At 34.5% G+C, this 21253-nt stretch overlaps 9 protein-coding genes across 9 annotated transcripts; 1 reads left to right on the top strand and 8 right to left on the bottom strand.

Moving 5' to 3' along the window:
• Nucleotides 1-1584: 1584 nt before the first annotated feature.
• On the bottom strand, nucleotides 1585-3988 carry MONOS_5594 (NAD-dependent malic enzyme). Its single transcript, XM_067875760.1, has one exon. It carries the CDS (start codon nucleotides 3846-3848, stop codon nucleotides 2196-2198), a length of 1653 nt encoding a protein of 550 aa, XP_067727555.1. The 5' UTR covers nucleotides 3849-3988; the 3' UTR covers nucleotides 1585-2195.
• Nucleotides 3989-4741: 753 nt separating this feature from the next.
• Nucleotides 4742-6478, bottom strand: MONOS_17577 (uncharacterized protein; the record flags this gene model as incomplete). The annotated part of the gene is made up of 6 exons (XM_067870510.1): nucleotides 6427-6478; nucleotides 6332-6357; nucleotides 6194-6253; nucleotides 5643-6142; nucleotides 4998-5572; nucleotides 4742-4901 (listed from the first exon to the last, which is right to left on the bottom strand). The coding sequence occupies exons 3-6, from the start codon at nucleotides 6246-6248 to the stop codon at nucleotides 4742-4744; spliced, it is 1290 nt and encodes a 429-aa protein (XP_067727554.1). The 5' UTR covers nucleotides 6249-6253; nucleotides 6332-6357; nucleotides 6427-6478.
• Nucleotides 6479-9364: 2886 nt separating this feature from the next.
• Nucleotides 9365-9670, top strand: MONOS_5593 (uncharacterized protein; the record flags this gene model as incomplete). Its single annotated transcript, XM_067875759.1, has 1 exon — nucleotides 9365-9670. One exon carries the CDS (start codon nucleotides 9365-9367, stop codon nucleotides 9668-9670), a length of 306 nt encoding a protein of 101 aa, XP_067727553.1.
• A 730-nt stretch (nucleotides 9671-10400) lies between these two features.
• MONOS_5592 (uncharacterized protein) lies at nucleotides 10401-11069 on the bottom strand (the record flags this gene model as incomplete). The annotated part of the gene is made up of 1 exon (XM_067875758.1): nucleotides 10401-11069. One exon carries the CDS (start codon nucleotides 11067-11069, stop codon nucleotides 10401-10403), a length of 669 nt encoding a protein of 222 aa, XP_067727552.1.
• Nucleotides 11070-11449: 380 nt separating this feature from the next.
• On the bottom strand, nucleotides 11450-12085 carry MONOS_5591 (uncharacterized protein; the record flags this gene model as incomplete). Its single annotated transcript, XM_067875757.1, has 1 exon — nucleotides 11450-12085. The coding sequence occupies one exon, from the start codon at nucleotides 12083-12085 to the stop codon at nucleotides 11450-11452; it is 636 nt and encodes a 211-aa protein (XP_067727551.1).
• Nucleotides 12086-12292: 207 nt separating this feature from the next.
• Nucleotides 12293-12807, bottom strand: MONOS_5590 (uncharacterized protein; the record flags this gene model as incomplete). Its single annotated transcript, XM_067875756.1, has 2 exons — nucleotides 12293-12673; nucleotides 12715-12807. 2 exons carry the CDS (start codon nucleotides 12805-12807, stop codon nucleotides 12293-12295), a joined length of 474 nt encoding a protein of 157 aa, XP_067727550.1.
• A 52-nt stretch (nucleotides 12808-12859) lies between these two features.
• MONOS_5589 (uncharacterized protein) lies at nucleotides 12860-13264 on the bottom strand (the record flags this gene model as incomplete). The annotated part of the gene is made up of 1 exon (XM_067875754.1): nucleotides 12860-13264. One exon carries the CDS (start codon nucleotides 13262-13264, stop codon nucleotides 12860-12862), a length of 405 nt encoding a protein of 134 aa, XP_067727549.1.
• A 177-nt stretch (nucleotides 13265-13441) lies between these two features.
• MONOS_5588 (uncharacterized protein) lies at nucleotides 13442-14150 on the bottom strand (the record flags this gene model as incomplete). Its single annotated transcript, XM_067875753.1, has 2 exons — nucleotides 13442-13999; nucleotides 14058-14150. The coding sequence occupies 2 exons, from the start codon at nucleotides 14148-14150 to the stop codon at nucleotides 13442-13444; spliced, it is 651 nt and encodes a 216-aa protein (XP_067727548.1).
• Nucleotides 14151-14433: 283 nt separating this feature from the next.
• MONOS_5587 (uncharacterized protein) lies at nucleotides 14434-14844 on the bottom strand (the record flags this gene model as incomplete). The annotated part of the gene is made up of 1 exon (XM_067875752.1): nucleotides 14434-14844. The coding sequence occupies one exon, from the start codon at nucleotides 14842-14844 to the stop codon at nucleotides 14434-14436; it is 411 nt and encodes a 136-aa protein (XP_067727547.1).
• Nucleotides 14845-21253: the final 6409 nt, after the last annotated feature.

Below are 21253 nucleotides of genomic sequence, written 5' to 3'. Positions count from 1 at the left end.
TGAAACGCTCCACCATGTCCATTGTCAGTGCAGTAACAATTACTATATGAACAAGAAGTGATTGTGAGATTTGCATTTGCACAATGAACATTATGTGCACCTCCATGACTTCCACCATTTGTATTTTCCCATATGCACCACTCGAAGAGATAGCTGTTTAAATCGAATGAAATCAATCTTCCAAGTTTCAATTTTTGAGATTCAGTTCCAATATGCACCACAGCAGCATTTGGTGAAGAGCGTGTTTGGCGGAGGAAAGAAGCGTTGAAGGCAGAGAGAGAAGTTGTTAGGCTGTTAAGAGATGGGAGAATGGCTCCATCGATGGGGTTGTGGGCGCGGAGGAAGATGGTTGAGTGAATAGAGAGAGAGGAATGAAGAGAGAAGAAGGGTATTGTGTTTGTCTTTGTGGAAGAGGTGGTTGAGATGAATGAATTGACTGAGCGTGAGAGAAGTGATAGAAGAGATGGATGGGATTGAGGAGAAGTGACGTTGGAGAAGAGCGTGTTTGAGAGATGGAGATTGAGGTGGATTTGGAGATGACGACGGAAAAGGGAAGAAGAAGATGATGATGAAGGAGAAAAAAGGAAGGGCTGGACGAGGGAGATGAACGAGGAGAAAGATAAGTGGGAGATGGAGAAAGAGGCAGGGATTTGGGGATTTGCATCTGGGAGGAGATGATATGGGATGAAGAAGAGGGGGAAGGAGAGGAAGAAGAAAAAAGAAAATCAAGCTTGTCAGCTTCCACGCTTCATTTCGTACAATTTTGTGGTTATTATTGTTTTTAAAAATGTAATTGTTTAGAGCATATCAGTTTTCCTCTTAACACTTTTATCCGAATAACAATCGTATCAAAAGTGTTTTCTTCAAATTAAACATAAAAATACAAACGAAACAAACCTTCAACTCTGATATTTTTTTTTTGACTTTGAAGCTCATTTTTTTGGAATTTGGTCATATTTCCAATTAAAAACAAAAAGATCAAAACAATTTTTAAAAATTGTATTGTTTATTCTTTAAAAAATAACCCCAAATGTACCAATTAGTAATTAAGAAAGATAAAATATAATTTTTTAAGTACATTTTCAAGATGGATTTCAGCGTTAATTTGAATAAATAATCTTCATTTAAAATACACCAACTTCATTTAAAATAAACTAACTTTATTTGAATTGAATGTATTTATTTGAATTGAACAAGTCTATTCAAATTTCATCTAATAATAATAATAATAATAATAATAATAATAATAATAATAATAATAATAATAATAATAATAATAATAATAATAATAATAATAATAATAATAATAATAATAATAATAATAATAATAATAATAATAATAATAATAATAATAATAATAATAATAATAATAATAATAATAATAATAATAATAATAATAATAATAATAATAATAATAATAATAATAATAATAATAATAATAATAATAATAATAATAATAATAATAATAATAATAATAATAATAATAATAATAATAATAATAATAATAATAATAATAATAATAATAATAATAATAATAATAATAATAATAATTAATAAATCCTTTTTTTTTTTTTTTTTTTTTTTTTTTTTTTTTTTTTTTTTTTTTTTTTTAATTATTTAGAGAGAGAAAAGATTTTACTGTTCATTTTTGATAAACTTCTTTCATTCATTTTTTAAAAGTCCTTATAATTCTATTATTTCCTCTTTTTCTATACAAGATTGATCAAAATTTGATTTTTAATTTTTATTTAAAAAAAAAAAGAATGAAAAATGGAATTATTTGAAATATGGATTGAATATTAACTATTTGATGAAAAAACAACGCACAATGAAGAGGGGAAAAAAAATACACACACATTTTTTTTATATACAAAAAAGCACTCTTTACAGAGTTAACTCAATTGAACTAGATTCAACGATTGCCTCGGAAACATTAAATAAAGAAAAAAAAAATAAAATAATACTTCACAAAATAACAGAGAGAATTATACTGAATGCAGGTCACTTCAGAGAAAAAGATATTATCTTTTTTGTATACATTTTGATTTGAAAATATCAAAACAAAACAAAAAAGATGAGACCCTCGCAAATAATATCAACTTTTTAACAGAAGAATGATAGATTCTTTATTTTTTCTCTTTTCTTTTCTTTTTTTCAAGAAGAAGAAGAAGAAGAAAGTTCTATTTTTTTTTCATTTAAAAGAACTTCTCAGGACGATACATTGTCGACCCAATCCATTCAAAGATCTCGCTCTCTTTGCATGGAAGACGGGCAGGATCAATAACTTTCTCTTTGATTCCTTGCTCAATCACATCTGTCGCAATTCTCTGCGCAAACTGGCGTGTCTGTGACAGCTGCGGGAACAAAATGCCCTTCTTCACGTCTTCCTCAGGCACCAACTGCGCCAATGAAAGAGACGAGCGATAGAACATTCCGTCTGTCACTTTTGTGGCATGCGCCTTCGAAGCTGCCAGACCCAACGCGGGGAAGATGTACATGTTGTTGCACTGGTTGCCCCGGACTGTCCTCATCTCTCCTTTGATCTCCTTCGTAACATCCTCAAATGGAGAGCCTGACGCGAATATCGCTCTTCCTTCAGTCCAGTCCATCACCTGCTCCAATGTGCACTCAGCTTTGATGGTCGGGTTCGACATTGGCATAATAATAGGCCTCTCAGCCGACGCTGCAACCAAACGCACAATCTCTTCTGTGAAGATTCCAGCAACACCAGAGACACCCAGAAGAATGGTTGGCTTGACAGTCTTGACCAGCTCAAGAAGAGGCATTCCGTTCTCCATGTCGTCTCTCACGAACGGCATCTGCTGTGGAGAATATTCTTTTCCTTTGCCCAGAAGTCCCTTCGAGTTGGTGATCCAGAAAATGCGCCTGGCCTCTGCTGCTGGGATTCCTTCGTTGACAAGACCAGCAACGATGGCATCAGCAATACCGATACCTGCAGAACCAGCTCCAGAAATCACAATCCTGTCTTTCATCAGATCCTTCAGTGTTCCACCGCGTGCTCGGCATGCGTTAATAACAGCGGTGAGAGCAACTGCGCCTGTTCCTTGTATATCGTCGTTGAAGCAAAGCAATCTGTCTCTCCATCTGACGAGAAGTTCAAAGGCATTCTCAATTCCAAAATCTTCGAATTGAATAAGTGCTTCTGGCCAGCGCTTGTGAATTGACATCAAAACTTCTTCAATGAATGCGTGGTATTTTTCTCCTCTGACACGATCTTTGTCAAGTCCCATATATAATGGATTTTGTCTCAAAGTCATATTTGTTGTTCCAACATCAACTTGAACAGGAAGAGTGCATCTTGGATCTGATCCAGCTCCTGCACAATATAAAGCGAGCTTTCCAATAGGAATTCCGATTCCATTTGATCCAAGATCTCCAAGTCCAAGAATACGTCCACCATCAGTAATAACAACAACATCAACTTTTTTCATGGGCCAAGCAGCAGTGATTTCATCACATTTACCTGCGTCTTCAATTGTGTAATACAAGGCTCTTTTTGGACGGTAAAATTCGTGGAAGCGAGAGCAGTAAGTTCCAACATGTGGAGTGTATATGAATGGTGCCATTTTTGCAAAGTTTCGAAGAATAATGAAATAATACAAATGCACGTTGCGATCATATAAATCTGACAACAGCAAAAACTTCTTCAATGGATCAGTTTCAGCATCAAATTCAGCCAGAATACGTTTTTCCTGAAGCTCAGGCGAGAGAACGCGAGATGGCATTAAACCATGAATGCCAAGCTCTTTTCTCTTTTCAATAGAAAAGGATTCACCAATTGAGAGTGTTGGCTCCTGAAGAAGTTGATCTCCTTTCAAACCTTCCATTTATGATCACAAATCCTATTATAAAGATAATTCAATTCATTCTGAACATTCAATTAAACATTTTTTAATATTAAAAGCTAACAGGGATAAAACTTAAAGTGCTGATAAAATTGAAAAAATAAAACAAAATTGATCACACATATTATTTAAATTTTTATCTTTTTATTAAAATTTTTTGATTGTTTTTGAAGAAGATAAAATATATGAATGTAGTTTTTCAGGTAAACGATTTTTGTTTATCGACAGTATTGAAAATATGTGTTTATAGCTGAGTAATAAAAGTTTTTAGAAGCATTCCAGTTCTGAATGTGTTTTGAACGGATATAGAAATATATTACCATTTGAAAGAGTCCTAAATGAATTATCTTTTCAAATTTTGCAGAGTTAAATTCTTCCAAAATTCAATGTTTGTCAAAAAATTTTTCTATTAGGTTGAAACAAAAGTAGTACATTTTTTCAGATTTCAAAAGTTGATTAAATCATTAAAAAAAGAATAGTTATATCATTTTTCAGAATCTTAAGTGATAGTAAAAAATTAACATTATGTTCTAACTTAAATTCTGCTCAAAAATTGGAATATAAATTGAATGAAGAAAAAAAAACTGAAAGAAACTTCTCAAAATTAATATACAATTTCACAAAAATTAAATGTGAAAAAAATGAAAATGTTGATTTAAAAAAATGTTTTTGCGGTTGCAAAACACTTAATTATACAAATAAGTGAACAAATAAAATAAAATAAAAATAAAATAAAATAAAATAAAAATAAAAGAAAATAATAATTAAATAAAATAAAAATTTAAATTAAAATAAACTATATTTTTGAGGTTGCAAAAATATAAAATCATGGAAAAAAAATAATAGAAGAGGATAATATGAAATGAAAAGTTCAGTCAATCATTCATCCTGACTTTGCCTTTAACCAAAAAGGAGTCAAACATTTCTGGAAGTGAAGAAAATTTGTACCTGCTGTATCTATTACTTTCCTTTAAGGGGATAAAGCTAACAATGATATCTTCGAGCCCTTCTCCCTCCAGCTTCTCAAACATCATTCTTTTTATCACGTTTTTTTCTTCTCGAATACAGAACATTCTTTTTATTCTCTCGAATAATTCAGAGAAAAAAGATGAGCAATTGTTAAAATTAAACCGAATCATATACGACCGAGACAGCTCTTCTAGCATTGAATCAACCGCTCCTCCTCTTATCAAGTCAAAAACTTGCACTTCTCCCTTTTTCGCGAAATTCACCACGATTTCTGCGCATTCCACTCGGATTTCTTGGCGGCTGCCTTTATCCCTGCTGCTAATATTGGCAATGCATTTCATTATATCCATCTGCACTTTTGGGAGAGGTCTGTCAATATCAATTGATATTTCTAATACATACAGCCATCTTTCAATGATACAGAACAGTTTCCTTTCTTCTTCTTCTTCGTCGTCGTCCTTCTTCTTCATCTTTTCCTTCATTTCCTTCTTTTCCTTTTTGATTATATCTAATTTTTTGACAAGCTCTTCCAATTCCCCTGTTGCTTCGCCATAGAAATCAAGATCCTTCACAAACACTTTCCACAATTTCTCAAATTGTTCATTGAGCTTCAATCGAAACAAGATGAAGAACCAAGCTGATTGATAGGCAAGATGAGATAGATTGCGGCGCTCTTGGTGATATCTAATGATCCCAGCAATGTCGTGCAAAATAAAATCATTTTCATCATTTAAAGCCTTTTCATTTAGAAATGAATAAAAATAAAATTAATAAAAAATTTCCAAAGGAAAATGAAATTGATCATACTATTGGATAAGTTTCCTTCCCCATTGCTAATAAAGCCATTTCCACTTTGTTTTGCGCTTCTTCAGAAGTTTCTTTGTTTGAAGCTACTTTTAAAAGGTAAAATGCAAGGATTTTGGAGATTTCTTTATCACAGTAAAAACGATGTAGTAAAAAATAACATTCGCAGAGATCAGTTAATAGGTTTTCATTTTTTTCTCCTTCTTTTTTGCGTTCTTCATCAATGATCATGTTCCGAAATTTTTTACTCAAAGATGAATTGTTAAAAGCATAACAACAAAAACGATTCAATTCCCCATGGTATCCAATACATTTCAATAGCGTAAGTGCATTTTCCAAAGGTAACTTTTTTTTATCAACAAGCATGCGTATTTTATCGAATAGTTTTTGAGTCACAACATGAAGAAAATCGTCTTCATTGATTAGGTCAAGAACTTTATTTATTTCCGTTATAATTAACTTTTGGACAGAATAGCCGCATTTATCGAGATCAACAAACAAATCTGAAACGAAACAAAACAAATAACATTTTTCAGAAATGATTCAAAACAAACCGTTTAATTTTTTTTCCAAAGGAGAAATTTGATTATCACTGTGAGAAGATCCCATTTTGACTATTATTTTTTTGGTAGATAAATAAAGAAAAAACAAAATAAATTTGTTTGTTTGCATTATATTCGATAAATGCATACTTATTTATTTCTTTCAACGAAAAAAGCTAAAACATTTCGAATACATTATAAATTGCCTCGTTAAACAAAGTAAATTATAAATAAACCAACAAAACCTTTTTAACTTTTGTGTTATGTAAATAATCAGAAAGATCTTTTCTTTTAAGTAAGAGCCCATAACTAAATATTATTTATTCTCATGTCAAAAAAAATATTTCACTCTTTATGATTTTTGTTTTGCCCATGATGTTTCGCCTAATGAAAAGAGATATATATTTACAAATAAAGAAAGAAATCAACTCGTTTATCACAAAGAAAAAAAAAAATCTCTTCCGTGAACAAAAGTCACTGGTGGACATGACAACAAAAATTTCGATAAGTCACTCAGGTTCAGAATATTCTATACTAAACCTGTGTGACGTTATGTCCACTGACGTGAGAAATTTCAATTCTGACGGACTCATCAAAAATATTCACGTCACTAATGCTTATTAATAAAAATTATTCGCAAAAGCTCAAAAAAAAACAAATAATTTGTTTTATTTTATTTTTAAATTTATTGTTTTTATCAAAAAATTATGGTGGAAATCAAAGTTGAATACATGCAAAGAGATCTCACAAAAAAAAAAAAAAAAAAAAAAAAAAAAAAAAAAAAAAAAAAAAAAAAAAAAAACAACTGACGCGAAAAATCAATACTGACGGACGCGAAGTCAAAATCTTCATCACGTCACACGGGTTTTTTCTATACATCTGCGACAAATCAATATTTTTTCTGAGACTCAACAAATCGTCAGACAATTCCATGGAGTAAATTTTGTCACAGATGACTGATCCTTTTTGAAATCATCCTTTCGTTCGAGTTTTGATCGAAATTTTAATTTCAGTGGGATTTTTTGAAAAACGAGCTTTAACTGTTAATATATATTGTTCATGATGTTGTTTTTGCAAAAAAAATTTATCAAAAATCCCATTGAGATAAAATTTTTTATCAATACTCGGACAAAAGCATGATTTCAAAAAAGATCAGCCACGTTATTTATAAAAAAACTTAATTAAAATATTTTCAATAATTTCTTTCAATAAATTGATGAATAATTATTTATTCACAATTGAAAAATGTTGTTAACTGTTTTAAAGTTTTTTCAATAATATTTAATGTACGTCTATTTGTCATCGACAGATCTTTGACGAGATCAGTCGAATGATAAAGATCTGTTATTTGATATAGATCAGTCGAACTTAGAAATAAACTGCTCATCAGGATTATGTGATCCTGATGATGCTTCTTTATTTTTTTAATAATAAATGCAAAAGTCGAAAGCAAAAATATATCGATCAGAAAATAACGAAATAATATTCTTGATTCATCGGGTTTTCTTTTAAAAAAAGACTTGATCAATATTAAAAAAAAATTGTTTTCATAATTGGCAGGAAATTATTTTCAAAAAAATGTGATCCGGAAAAAATATTAATTTGCGAATGACAAAAACATTAATACAAAAAAAAAAAAAAAAAAAAAAGAAAGAAAGAAATAATACACAAACAAAACAAAATGACAAGAATTACAAAGGGCTCGATTCAAAAGAAAATACATATACTGCGCGATCAAGGAAAAGGAAGAAACGAAATTGCTCGTATATTGAATATTTCAGTCAATACTGCAAAAAAGTACTTGAAAACAAACCATATTCAATCAAAACGGCTTGTCAGACGCAAACTCGGAAGGTCACTTATTATTTCACCTGCTCTGTTGAAAAAAGCTAAAAAAGAATCAAAATGCATGCAAATTATTAGAGCCAGAGATTTGACCGATTATCTTGGCGTGAATTGCAGCAATTCCACTGCTCATCGACTATTGCGCTTAATAAATAGAAAATATACAAAGAGAAAAATCAAACCTTTCCTGTCAAAAAATGCTTGTGAGAAGAGAAACGAATTTAATCATAAACATTTAAGGGATGAACTATGGGAACTTACGATCTTCGCTGATGAAAATAAATTCAATTAATTTGGACCAGATAATACAAGAATGGAATGGATTGAAAACGATAATAAGGCAATCTTCGATCATCAAAGTCAGAATAAACATGGAATAATTAATATTACGGATGCAATGGGTTATAATTTCTAATCATCAATCGTTTTTGTTAGCGAAACAATGAATTCTGAGGAATATTGTCGAATTTTGAAGTTTTCATTGATTCATTATGCAGGCAAACGATTCAAAAAATATTTGAGATTTTTCACGATAATTCACCTATTCATCGATCAAAAAAAGGTGCAAAATGTTATCAGAGACTTTTCAAAAACCAGCGTTGAATGGATCCCTTATTCTTCAGATTTAAATATCATCGAAAATCTGAGGAGCATTTTATCAAGGAAGGTTTTCAATGATGGAAAACCAAAGAAAGATGCGAATGAGCTGAAACAATCAATTTTGACTGCCCGTAATGAACTTGAAATGGATATTATTAAGAAACTTGTTCATTCGATGTTCAAACGCCTGAAAACTGTTATATTGAATGAAGGAGGATCAATAAACTACTAATATATTTTAATTATGTTATTGGTATTAATTCTTGAAATCTAACTTTTTTTTAGTAAATACAGATCACATATTTTTGACAAATAATTTTTTTCATAAACAGGAAAATTGTTGTTCTTTATTGTGTTTGAAAACAGTAAATAAATTTATCTCTATTACAAAACATTAACATGTTTCAAAATATCAATAATTGTTTATAATTGATATCTTACAAAATTGTTGGTTCATATTTTCAAATTAAAAAATTGGATCATTTATTTTTGATGGCTAGTGTAACATTGATAATTAATTTTTTGTTTGATTGTTTTTTGTTTTATTGATTTGAGATGTGTTTGAACTTCAAAATCTTTTAATGAAAACTCAGTGAGACAGGTTTGCTCCGAGATAATAAGTATTGATTACGATTTATAGGTGGTTCAAGTTAAAAACTTTGCACTCCAAAATATGACGTGGAAAAAGTGCGAGATTAAAATATAGACAAGAACATGTTTAATAATAAAAAGTGTATTATGAATTGTCCGCTTCACTTCACCACCGAGTTCGCCTTTTGCTATGGTCTCGAAGACCAGAGGGCAGTGAACATCGCCCCTCGGAGCTGTCTGCTGCAGTTAGTGCAGAGATCCGGTGAGGCGAGTGTTCCAAAACGGAGCAGAAAGAAAAACCACTCTCGCTTACGCGAGGAGTGGAAAAGAAAACTGTCTATGCAGGACTCTGCCTTCAGCTCTTCTGCTGATCCAGCAGAGCAAATCCACCCACAACATACTGAGTGGGCCCATCTGGCTGTTCTCTTTGCACTTGTTCAACAACAATCTTAGGAATGGGATTCCACTTAAAACTGTTTCTTCATTTCATTTGAATCTTTCAAGGTTGTGGATGCACACAAATCTCTTCGAGCTGTTGATCTTTCTCTCCCCTCTGATATCTCACCCATTTTCTCATCATCTTCCTTCAACTATCATTCTCACGTTCTCACCCAGCCGCTTTGAGTCTCTTAATCCGCGTTTGTATTATCTAGGAGCAAATCCTGTCTCACTGCGTTCTATCAATTCGCAATGGAGTGAATCGACGAACGCAAGGAGCATGTTTTCTTTTCGATAATGAGTCTTTAAATCCCTTCCATCTCAGTTCACGTGATCCAAAAACCTCCTTCCTCGCACTTCATCGTGCAGCTGATGTTTGGAGTGAATGCGGATGAAGGTGCGGCTCCTGTCTCTTCTCACTCCCTTTCTTGGAATGTTTTTGGGGTGTTCTTAATCGGGTCTTCTGTGGCTGAACCGTCATGGCAATTTGCCCAATGCTTCTCTCTCCGCGTTTCCTCCGATTAGTTTCAAATTTATTCTGTGAGGCAGTCTGTCTGCCCTCCGTCAGCTCCACAATGCTGCGTAGAATATTGGTGAATGTCACATCACCTTTGGGGGGTTGTGCTATATTGTTCTCATGCTGTGAACTCTTCTCTCGAATAGGCCCTCATCTCTTCGATATCTATCTCTTGATCACCTCCACTTCTCCCACAGCCTGTGATGTCTCTCCAGGATACTCCTTCGTTTAAGATTCTGTTTCTTCATTTATAATATCTTTTCTTTCGCTATCCTTCTCCGACTTGTCTCCCTTTTCAGCAAGGGGTCCTGGGCTGCCAATCACCTCCAGGATCCACTTCGTGTCCTGAACCGGTAACACGCTGAAATACTCCTGGGCTTCTCTAGAACCTGGAGCCCATCTCGCGTATGCTTTGATTGCTTTCCAATCTGCATCTTGTAGTCTTGCAAAGTGTGTAATCACAGCGTATCTTATCGAGTACACGGTGAATGTGTCGGGTATTCCATTCTCTCTCAGGACAGCCACTAATTCTTCTTTGATTTTCTGCAAATTAACAATCCAGCCCTCTTCTATATCAAACCATACATATTCGTCTTTAAAAGTTGTCTTTGTGTTAACCATCCAACGTTGGAGCGCTGCAACAGTATCGAAGCGTAGGTTTGGATGTTTATTTATAATAACCTTAACCGTCTCCCCTCCGGATATTTTGGCTTGTACTTGTGTCTGGACAAAATTATCTTTAAATTTCGATGTCTCACTTTTCATTCTCTCCAGCTCTGCTGGATTTAATGCACAAAAAATCATGGTGAGGATGAGGGCTCTCCTCTGGAGTATTCGCGTATCCTTTGCGTCGTAGGTGCTTTCAGCCCATTTCGTAATAATTGTCAAGTCCCACATCGATTTGTGTCGTTTTCCCCTTCTCTGCTTCTCCCCCACATAAGTCTTTTGAAATATTTCTATGTCCTTTCGATCAATCTTGGTTTCTCTAAAAAGGTTGATGGACTCCAGTACTTTCCGTACTGTCTGATGAATCACTCCACTTGAGAGGTTCGTATTCGAGAGTGTTTCGGTGAACTCTACCAAAATTCATTTTGCATCTTTGTTTGTGAGGGAGTCAGTGTCATCCATGCTCTCTCTATCCAGGAATTGTTTAAATTTGTGCAGCGCTCTCCACGTGTCCATTTCGTTCTTTTGATTAGTCAATTTTGCTGCTGCTATTTCCTTTGCTCCCACATATTCTTCCCATGCAAAGAAGAGGTCCCTTCCATGTATATTATCTATTCCAGTGTGACACATATCACCTCTCCTGGGGGAAGCTTCCAGCCTTCCCTTCTCATCTTCGCTCCCGGTATCATGCACTCTTGATAGGTCCCCAGGGTCTTTGTCGAATGCCCAGGCTGCAGAAGCAGGGTCCAGCTCTGCCCCCGCCAGGCTGGCAGAATCAAAATCGTCAGATCCCTCCGAGTTTCCTTCATCTTCTCTTTCAACACCCGTCCAATGTTTGTCAGGAACGGATTGATAAACGCTTCATCGTTTCCTTGTATTTCTCTCTCTCTCTCTTCCTTCTCAGAGAGGATAGTCTCCAAATTCTTCCGCAGGGCACCTGCGCTATCTGTTCTGAAATTGTGTCGAGTGTTCTCAGTGCGACTATTTGTAATATCTTTGCGACCTTCTCCCCCTTCAGTGCATAGTCCGGCTTTTTCGCCATCCAGTTGAGTGCATCTGCCTCCGAGTTCTGTTCCCCCGGGAGATGTCCCGTTTGGATTGAAATGTCCAGGCTGTTCAGTTTCTTCGCTAATGCTCTCAGTGTTGGAATGAGCGATGGCGCTCCCTTCTTCTTCTATATCGTCCATCTCGTGGACATGTTGTCTGTCTTCAGACGAATATGGTCTATCTTCTGTTGTTGCAGCCATGCTCCCTTTCTCTCCAGTGTCTTCAACACTGCTCTGGACTCCTTCTCATTGATTGCTAGCGTGCTCTCCTGGAGGGTCCATCTTCCGTGGACATATATCTTCTCCTCTTTGTTCTCCCTCGGTATTGTTAACACTGTACCCTATCCCAGCTCTGAAGTATCCGTCGTCAGTACTGCTAGTCTGTTCCTTTTCTTCAGACTCCTTGGTCTATTCTCTTGTAGTATCTTTCTCCAGTGTGTTAATTCTCCCAGTATCATTGGGTTGACTATCACCGTTCCCTTCCAGCCCCCGCGGGCTATCGCCTGCCTCAGGATGTATTGCATACGCTTCATGCACAAGCTCGCTGGTGGGTGTTGTAACCTCACAAAATTTAGCCTCCGGAGGAGTGCTGCTAAATCTCTCGTCTTTTGTCTCCTCCTTCTTTTTTCCAGTGCTATCCAGGAACGCACGTCCTCCAGGAGCAGCACTCTCTTCCTCTCCTTGAGTGTCACTTCCATCATCTCTGAATTCCACAGCCATCCCAGAAACTCCACGCTCCTTGTGGGTTCCAAGTTCTGTTTCTCTTCCGACAGTATCCAGTCCAGATTCCTAAAGAACTGGGCTATCTCCTGTGAGATCAATCTCAATACATCCCTGTCTGGATGCATGAGGAGAATGTCGTCCAGATATATTACGAGCTTTTCCTTCCACTGTTCTCTGATGAAAGAGGCTGCCCGTCTCATAATCTTCGTGAAAACTCTGGGAGCGTCCTTTGCCTCAAATGGCATCCCCACGTTAGCATAGCATTGACTTTGAAAGCTGAAGCATAGGTAGGGACTGAACTGCTCGTCCACCTTTACACGCTGGTATGCACTCGATATGTCGAGAGTGGTCATCCAATCGTTCTCCTCCAGGAGTTCCACCACAGCTTCCTGGGTATCCGTCTTGAAATGCTTTCCCTGCACTTCCTCGTTTAGCGCCCTGCAATCCATAATCTTTCCATACTTTCTGTTCTTCTTTCGAAATATGAACGTCGGGTTGAACCACTTTTCCTCCGACTCCTGCATGGCCCTCACCACTCCTTCCTTCAATTCCTCCTCCAAGAGGGATAAATAATTGTTTGTCATCTCCGTTGTTGCCCGAAACTCCTGTCTGTGTTTTCTCTCCTCGAGTGAGATTGGGGATTGGGGACTCTTCCATCGAGCTTTTATACCACGGCTCACTAGTTTGTCCCCCCAATCTTCTTCCACTCGCTCAGTCTGTTCACTAGCCTCCCAGGCAGTAGCTCCTTCGGTGGTCCACTCGCTGTTCTCCTCTTCACTCCTAGCGTCGTGTGACCATACTGCATCTGTGTATTCCCTTCTTCTTCGAGAGTATCTAATATAGATGTCCTCGAGCTCCCCTCCCGGGCGCTCCCAATTGGGGGCTCGCAACAGTCCCAGAAGCTCTCCAAACTATCTTCCCGTTCACCCTCTCGCTCATCTGTCTCGTCACTCGGGGATATATGGAGTCTTCCTCTGTTTTCGTTGCATCATGTCGCACATCTTCTATCGATATCTCTCTCGCAGAATCCCCTGTGACTACTCGTTTTCTCTCCTTCCTTTGGTCTAACGAGCTCAGAGTCTCTCTGATATTCACATGTTGTTTCTGCATTTCCATCTCTGATCGCGTCTCGCCCGGAGCTACGGTTGCTCGTTGAATATTCATTTCGCTGTAATTAAGTTCACTCTCCCCTCTCTCGGTCTCGCGGAAAAGCTCGGCTCTCTCTTTTCTCTCTACTCTTCCGACAACTTGTTGGCTCCGATTGTTGGTTCCATTGCTGTCCCTCCTTGGGTCCTTGGGGGAGCTGGTGGCAATGGTCTCGTGATAGTGACTGGCCTTCCAGTAATGGTTGGGAGGAACTGTGCTTGGAACGATGGCGCTCTCTTCTTTCCCCTGAAGTCCGTAAAGCTCCTGCCGTATCCCCTTCTCTGGAGCTGTCTGTATTCAAAACCCTAGGTGCTCCTTCTCGAACTGTTCCTCCTTGTGCGTCCGCTCCTTGCTGAGACAAGGCAGAAACCTGTTGTGGAATCGGGAGATGCACCATGTCCTTTTACATCTTCCTCTGCTTAAAAAAAGCTGGTATCTCTACCAACTTTCTTTAGATTCTCTGGCACCTTCTTGGTCATTCCTCTTTCAAGGAAACCCTTTTCGATCTCCCAGTTTGACTGGGGAATGACCTTCAATAGGTTTATTCTGCTGAAACAGTCTGCTATCAGTGTGTGAGAGCAGAATAGCACTCTCAGTCGCACCTTCTTTTCCTGCTCTATATATGCTTTCCTTTACTCCCTTGCTGTGATGGCTGCAATTGCATTGGCAGCTTCGAACACCTATTCAAGGGAAGGTTGAAGCAATTCAATGACTTGCACAGCTTCTGGAGAATCCTTCCTTCCTTCAGCTGTGACCCTCTTCTCAGCTAAGGCATTCCAGCTCGCGTCCGTATATCCGGAAAAGAAATTCTTTTCGGTATCCGGGATGAATGTATTTAAAATATCATCATTTATCCTAATTGATCCAGCCTCACAGAAATCCATGAATTTTCTCAGCTCGCCTGTCTGTCTCCGGGGTGTCAACCACTCCCTGGGAAAGATTCTGGCAAAATCTTGTTTTCTTTCCTTTTCTTCCTGCACTTCTGTCCCCTCAAAATCACTATCGTTGTCCTCTTTATCGTTCAACATCTTCCTTTGGCTAAGTGTGCGACGGCCCCTCAACGGCTGTCTGTGTTTCTTCTTCGTGATCATCTCTGGAAAATCTGATTCAAACTCCGACTTGTTCGATCTCGATCATGATCTCCTTCTTGGTCGCTCTCTCTTTTCCTTTTTCACTGGCAACATTCCCGTAGCTCCGGACTGCATTGGTCCTGCTCGGCTCATTGACACTTCATCAATCATATTTTCCACTCTTGAAAGTCTGTGTGCAAGATCAAATCCTCAGTCCTCGCTGTCACTGTTAACCAATTGAATAGGATCTCATTACATATCTTCTGAGGACAATGGTGTGTAAAACAGGTTTGAGAATAAGCGAAGTTTGATCTTTTAAAATTCTAACTTAAAGATCAAAACTCATAATCGAGGAGTAAACCTGCTCCTTGCCTTCGAATATTAACTCTACTGCAAATTTACCAACTCTTTTTCTAAGTTCATTTTTAATTTAAAGGTCATAAAACATACATTACGAAGTTTATTGATCGAAAATTTTTATGTTTTTTCTTATTTTTTCTATTGTTTTTCACAATTCATCATTTTGGTCAAAAAATATGAAAAAATGAAAATTACTACATATTATTTTGTTATTTGGATTTATTTGTCACAACAATATGTAAATATGATAATATTGCGTTGATATTCATCAATCTAAGTGATAAGATGTTTATTTGAAAGCTGAATATGAATTTTTTCGTTCACAACAATTGATGTAAGAAATGAAAGCAACAGCATTTCACAAAATGTTAATATGGAATTCACTTAATGCAAATCTTTTTCTTTTCATGCACATCACTTAAAATATACAAAAAAATTGAATTGCTCATTATTTTCATTTTTTCATATTTTTTGACCAAAATGATGAATTGTGAAAAACAATAGAAAAAATTAGAAAAAACATAAAAATTTTCGATCAATAAACTTCGTAATGTATGTTTTATGCCCTTGTTGTTAAAAATAAGCAAAGAAAGAGAGTTGGTAAAAAAACGAACATGACAAATGATCAAAAATAAATTAATAATTCCCAAGATCTTCATCAAACTCTAAAAGTGAAACAAGATAATTCCTGTGCTTTCATGATATAGAAAAATAAAAAAATTAGTGTTTGATTTTTTTTTGAAAATTATTATTTATTTCTTTTGCCTCAACAATAAAATAATAATTACCTCGTTTATGAAAATGACTGGGTTAATATATCACAATATGTTATACACAGGTGAAAATATGGACTTTCAAGCTTTTTATGCACAAGGCATTGAAAAATTGAATGACTCATAACTTTGTTTCGCTTTCTCAGATTTCGAAATGAATTTGATTTAAATATCCTCAAACAGGCATAGTTGAAATCAAAACATAAGGTTTTGTGACATTTCACAAATGTCGAAAAATGGACTGATTTTTATTTTGTGTTTTTGATTTAAAAAAGTTATTGAAGAGTGCATAATTTTTCAATGAAAATACCTGAAGTGAAATATTTTGCCCCATATATTGTTACAAAATGTTTTCTAATCTTTTTTCTTTTCTTTTTTTTGCATGACAGACAAATAATTTTTAAACATGTCTTGTCACAGACGAAACAAAAAAATTTCAAAAAATCAAAATGCAGCCCCATTGTGACTTTTCAAATGTTGAATTTTTTTGCATTGATTGATGATTTTTTAAATTATTATTTGAGACAAACAATGCAATGCTTTTTATTTCGACTATTTCACGACTTCAAATTAAGTTAAAGTCTTGATTTTTTTGAATGGAGATGAATTTTTTGAAGATTTCACTCTATTAATAAATGAATTGATTTCTGTTTGTTTTAAAAAAATGCTTATTCGAAATTAATTAATAAGAAAATCACACATTTTGTTGCTCAAAGCTTTGGAGCAATCTTCAAATTAACCCTGGGTGACGTGGTGACTTCTGACGTAACTATTTCGATGTTTGACGGACGTGACAAAATTTTCCACGTTACAAAGCAAAACCAACTAATCCTCTGCGACTTGTTACATTTTTTGAAACAAAAAGTTAAAATGACCAACTTTATAAAACACTTCTGTCACTCAAATTTCATCCTATGAAAAAGCTTAAAAATATGGAAAATAAATAAATAATGCAAAATGTTTATTTTAATGTACTTGGATCTTCTTTTTTTATAAGCTTTTTCTATGTTGTTAAAATTATAAGGATTATTTTCAAAGTTATGGTTTATTGACAAGATCAGTCAGTAATGGAAATTTGAAGACAATTTTTTCCAGTGGAGAGTCTGGGCAACAGAAAAATTTATTATTTTAATGGATCCTGATCTATTGAACAGTTTACCACCTGAACTTCAATTATCCCTGAAAGATCTTTCAATTGGATGTGGTTAAAATCGCATTTAATTGTGAAACAGAATTTTTCTATAAATTTTGAAGAAAAAAGCATATTATAATAAAATGTAACGTATTGCAAAAGATTGGATGTGGATTCGTTGCTTTGGAATATGTCAAAACAACTGAGAAAGGAAATGGTTTTAATTTTTTTCTGTTTTAAAAATTATATTTTCCACCAATAGTTTACAGGCACCCTAAAGAATATGGAAAGTTCATAACAAAAATATCACTGGAAATATTTAAAGATAATTTGTGGATATCTTTTATTCCTATTCAGCAAGATGGAAGTGTCAAAAAAGATGGTCACAGATATCTTCTTTGTCCAAACAGTTGGAAAGGATTCAATTGCGGATTTTCTGGAAGAAGGGGATATGTTTCTTTGGATTCGCACAAATGCACGATCACTTCGAATCAAAGTTAAGATCACTTAATGTGGAAAAAAATACTGATAAAGGCAAACAATCATCAACACAAATTCTAACATCAGAAAAGTCAATTCAGTTTTCAGATTTGTCAACCTCATTTGTTCAGTTTGTCAGTCACTGCAACGTATCATTTCGTTCAGCATCTTCATCTGAATTGAATAACTTACACAATTTAAAAATCAAATTACTCAGAAAAATCCCACTCTTCCTCCAAGAACAATATTTCCACTGATTACTGAAAGAAAAGTGTCCAACATGCTTTCAATAGAAAGGAAAAGAATAGAATCAGAGAGATATTCACACATTGAAAATGTTCCAGTTGGGGTCATGATTGACGGAGGAGCAATATCCGGAAAGAAATATACAGCTGTTTCTGTTGTCCCACTGACAATTTCTGGGAAACCAATTTTTTGGAAATTATATTCCGCTTGTTACTCATCAAAATATAATGAAAACTTGGCCTTGAATATAATCCGCGAAATAACAATATGCAAATCATAGGTGCACTGCTTTTGCAACGATGAACTTCTTCCGCAAAGAAAAGCTTTGCAACAAATAAGAAACAGACTTTTTTTGAATAAAGGTCCTCAACAATTGTTCGCATTTGGTCCTTTTTTTATTTACTGCATGAATCATTTAACTAATTTGATAATTGTGAAAATTTTTTCCAACAATCAAACACTGAAAACATTGAAGGAAACAATTGTTGAGTTTTCAAAAAGCGCTCACAATCCCAGAATTTATTCGATTTTGAAAACAAAATATCCGACTGTCGTTGCAACAAGATGGCTTTGTTTATATCAAATTTGTCGTTTCATCAGAGTCAACAAAAAAATGATTTTGCAAGCTGAACTTCTTGATTCAAACACAGTCTCAGATATTATAAGAACAGAAATTTTGCATCTTCCATTGCAGCAATTGAACTTCTTTTTTGAGAATGAAACTTCAAAACTTGGAGGAGCATTTCCAGAACAACTGAAAGCTTTGTGAAGGTATTTTATCATTCTCAATCAACCAAGTTTTAAAGAACTTCAATGGTCAATTTGTATTTGTGATTTTTTGATTGAATTATTCAATTCGTTTTTGTCAGGACCAAGAAGCGACATGATAGCATTAGCATATGTGTTAACTCCAAATGGTTTGAACAATTTCAGAAAAGGTGAATTTGCATCGATATTTAATTTTGAAACAACTTTGTTCAAATTTAATATTGAAGCAGAGCAAAATCAAATTGTCTCAAGTTCAAAGTCGAATCAAATAACCACTGAACCTTCAGATGATATGTCCAAAGACAGTTCTCAATTTTAAAGATACTCCAATTTATTCTCAACATCTACAGTTTTTGATCCTTTGAAATATTAAAATGAGGAACAAGCATCTTCATCAACCGATAATTCATCTGCATGCAAAGAATCGCAATTTCCACAAGTTCATTTCTCTGATCCAACTTCAATTGATGAAAATCAAACATCAACTTCATTGTTTAATTCATTTGTTTCCAATACCAAAGGCATTGAAACCCCATTGTCAATCACTTCATTTTACTCAGCAATTTCTTTCTCAAAAGGAATCCATTTATCGCACAAAAATGGACTCGGCTTTGCTACCACATTAACGGAAGGAACTTCCAGTCATTCTTCAGAAGGCTCAGTTTCAATCACAAACAAAAATGATGAGCTATTGGACAAATTATTGCGAATATTTGAATTAGCATCTGAAGGTATTTCAAACAACGATGAAGCGAATGATTTTTCAATTAGTGAAGATTTCGAAGATCTGCTTGGATTGACCGATGCAGAATTGGAAGCAGAAAATGATGTATTTAAATGTTTTCCAACTTCAAATGAGAATTTAATGTGTTTCTCTTCAAAAAATACTGAAAAGACATGTTCAGATATGCATACAGAAAATGAAGAAAATTGTTCATCCAGAATGGATATTGAAGATATCGAAGAACCCACATCAAGTTCAAATGAGGAAATAGAGTTGGACGTTTGCGAAATTGGATCAAATGAACAAGTTGCACGCAACAAAATGACAACTGAAGATGACATTAAGGAAATAACTTCGAGTATTGAATCTGCTATAACATCTAATTGGAGTATGAGAATAATATGGGTGATTATTTTTGAAATCATATCTTTTTTCGGGGTGTTGATTTTTCAATGATTGTTTGTTTTTGGGAAAAGATTTTGTGTTTAAATGCTAAAAATTATTATAACTATTTCAGAAACAAATGCATGATCCGAAATGAAAATATAGAGGTCTTGAATATGCTTTTTCACTTTTCATTATTCTTTTGTTGATACCCAAAAGAAATTTTCGAACCGAAATTATTGAAAGAAAAAATGTGGTTTCAAAAATAATCACCCATATCTTCGTTCAATTCTTTCACAGAGAATATATTTTCCAAAGCAAATAAAATACATATTGATGAATACAAGAAGATATTTTATGAGTCACTATATCCAACTGAAAAGGAAACTATTTACGTAAATCCTTTCACATATTACTCAATCATTGGTTCACTAAGCAAAATTCACACCATTTACGCAAACATTTGCATGTCTTTAATTGCCAGTCCTTTCAGCGAAGCGCCTTGTGAAAGGATTTTTTCAAAAATGAGAAAAATTGTTGGAGATCGGCGTCATTCTTTAAGTGAAGAAACATTGAATACACTTCTCCTTGTTTGATGATTAAAGTTCGTTAATATTTTTCATTTTTCAATTTTTGCATTCTTATCTGATGAACATTTTTTTTCCTTTGAAACAATGAGTTCATATCGCTAATATGCAAATAGTTTATTAAATACTTGTATTTGATTCTTTTGAAAATGTGAAGTCATAAAAGAAACTAAAATATTTGTACGACTTTCAAACAACATTTTTTTTTTAAATTCATTATTTTTTTTGATGAAAATGGACATCATTTTCAAAAATGAATTTTCCTTTTGGACGGATATGACATAATGATATCAAATGTTCGGCATTTCAGAATTTTCACTAAAGAAGAGAAAAATCATTATAAGGATCTTGATGAGCTTTATTGTTTTTCTTTATTATTATGAATATGCATTCGTTTCAGAAAAAAAATTGCATTTCAGCTTTTCTATTAAAGCAATAAATAAACAGATGAATAATATGGAAAAATAATAAATCACAGATGAAAATGCAAGAAATTATTTGGCAATCACTGTTGTCTGACAATTCAACACTTCTTTAAAATCTTCCATCAATTTTTTTGCACAAATCGAAGACAGTTTCAAATAAACAAAGAATAGCTTGATGCCAACGAGTCAATTTTTCTTAAATGTTTTTATGTGCTTCAACAACAAGCGCAATATCCATTAAAAAACATCTGGAGATGTAATTTTATAATCTTCATAAAATTACACAAATTGATATTATATTGAATGAAAAATGAAAAAGGCTGATTGAATAACTTATCTTTAATATAATTTCAGCATCATAAAAACACAAACTATTAAACGCTTCATTGTTCAGACGAAAAATATCCAAATTAATTAACTCAAATGCAGAAACATCTAAAATGCGGAAAAGGATAGGAAACAAGTCACCAATTGATTTCAAACAAGGTGCTGAACTTTGCCATACGATAACATATTGTTCAAAACGCGCATCGATATCTGATGCAATCGAT

The sequence above is a fragment of the Monocercomonoides exilis genome, assembly GCF_001643675.1.
Source record: "Monocercomonoides exilis strain PA203 chromosome Unknown scaffold22-1379369, whole genome shotgun sequence".
Taxonomy (NCBI): domain Eukaryota; phylum Preaxostyla; order Oxymonadida; family Polymastigidae; genus Monocercomonoides; species Monocercomonoides exilis.
Note: the sequence above shows the minus strand (reverse complement) of the source record. Positions and strands in the feature narration are given on the sequence as shown.

Bases quoted from the DNA above. Each gene is read 5' to 3' on its own strand.
- MONOS_5594 (XM_067875760.1), bottom strand. From the start codon at position 3,848: ATGGAAGGTTTGAAAGGAGATCAACTTCTTCAGGAGCCAACACTCTCA.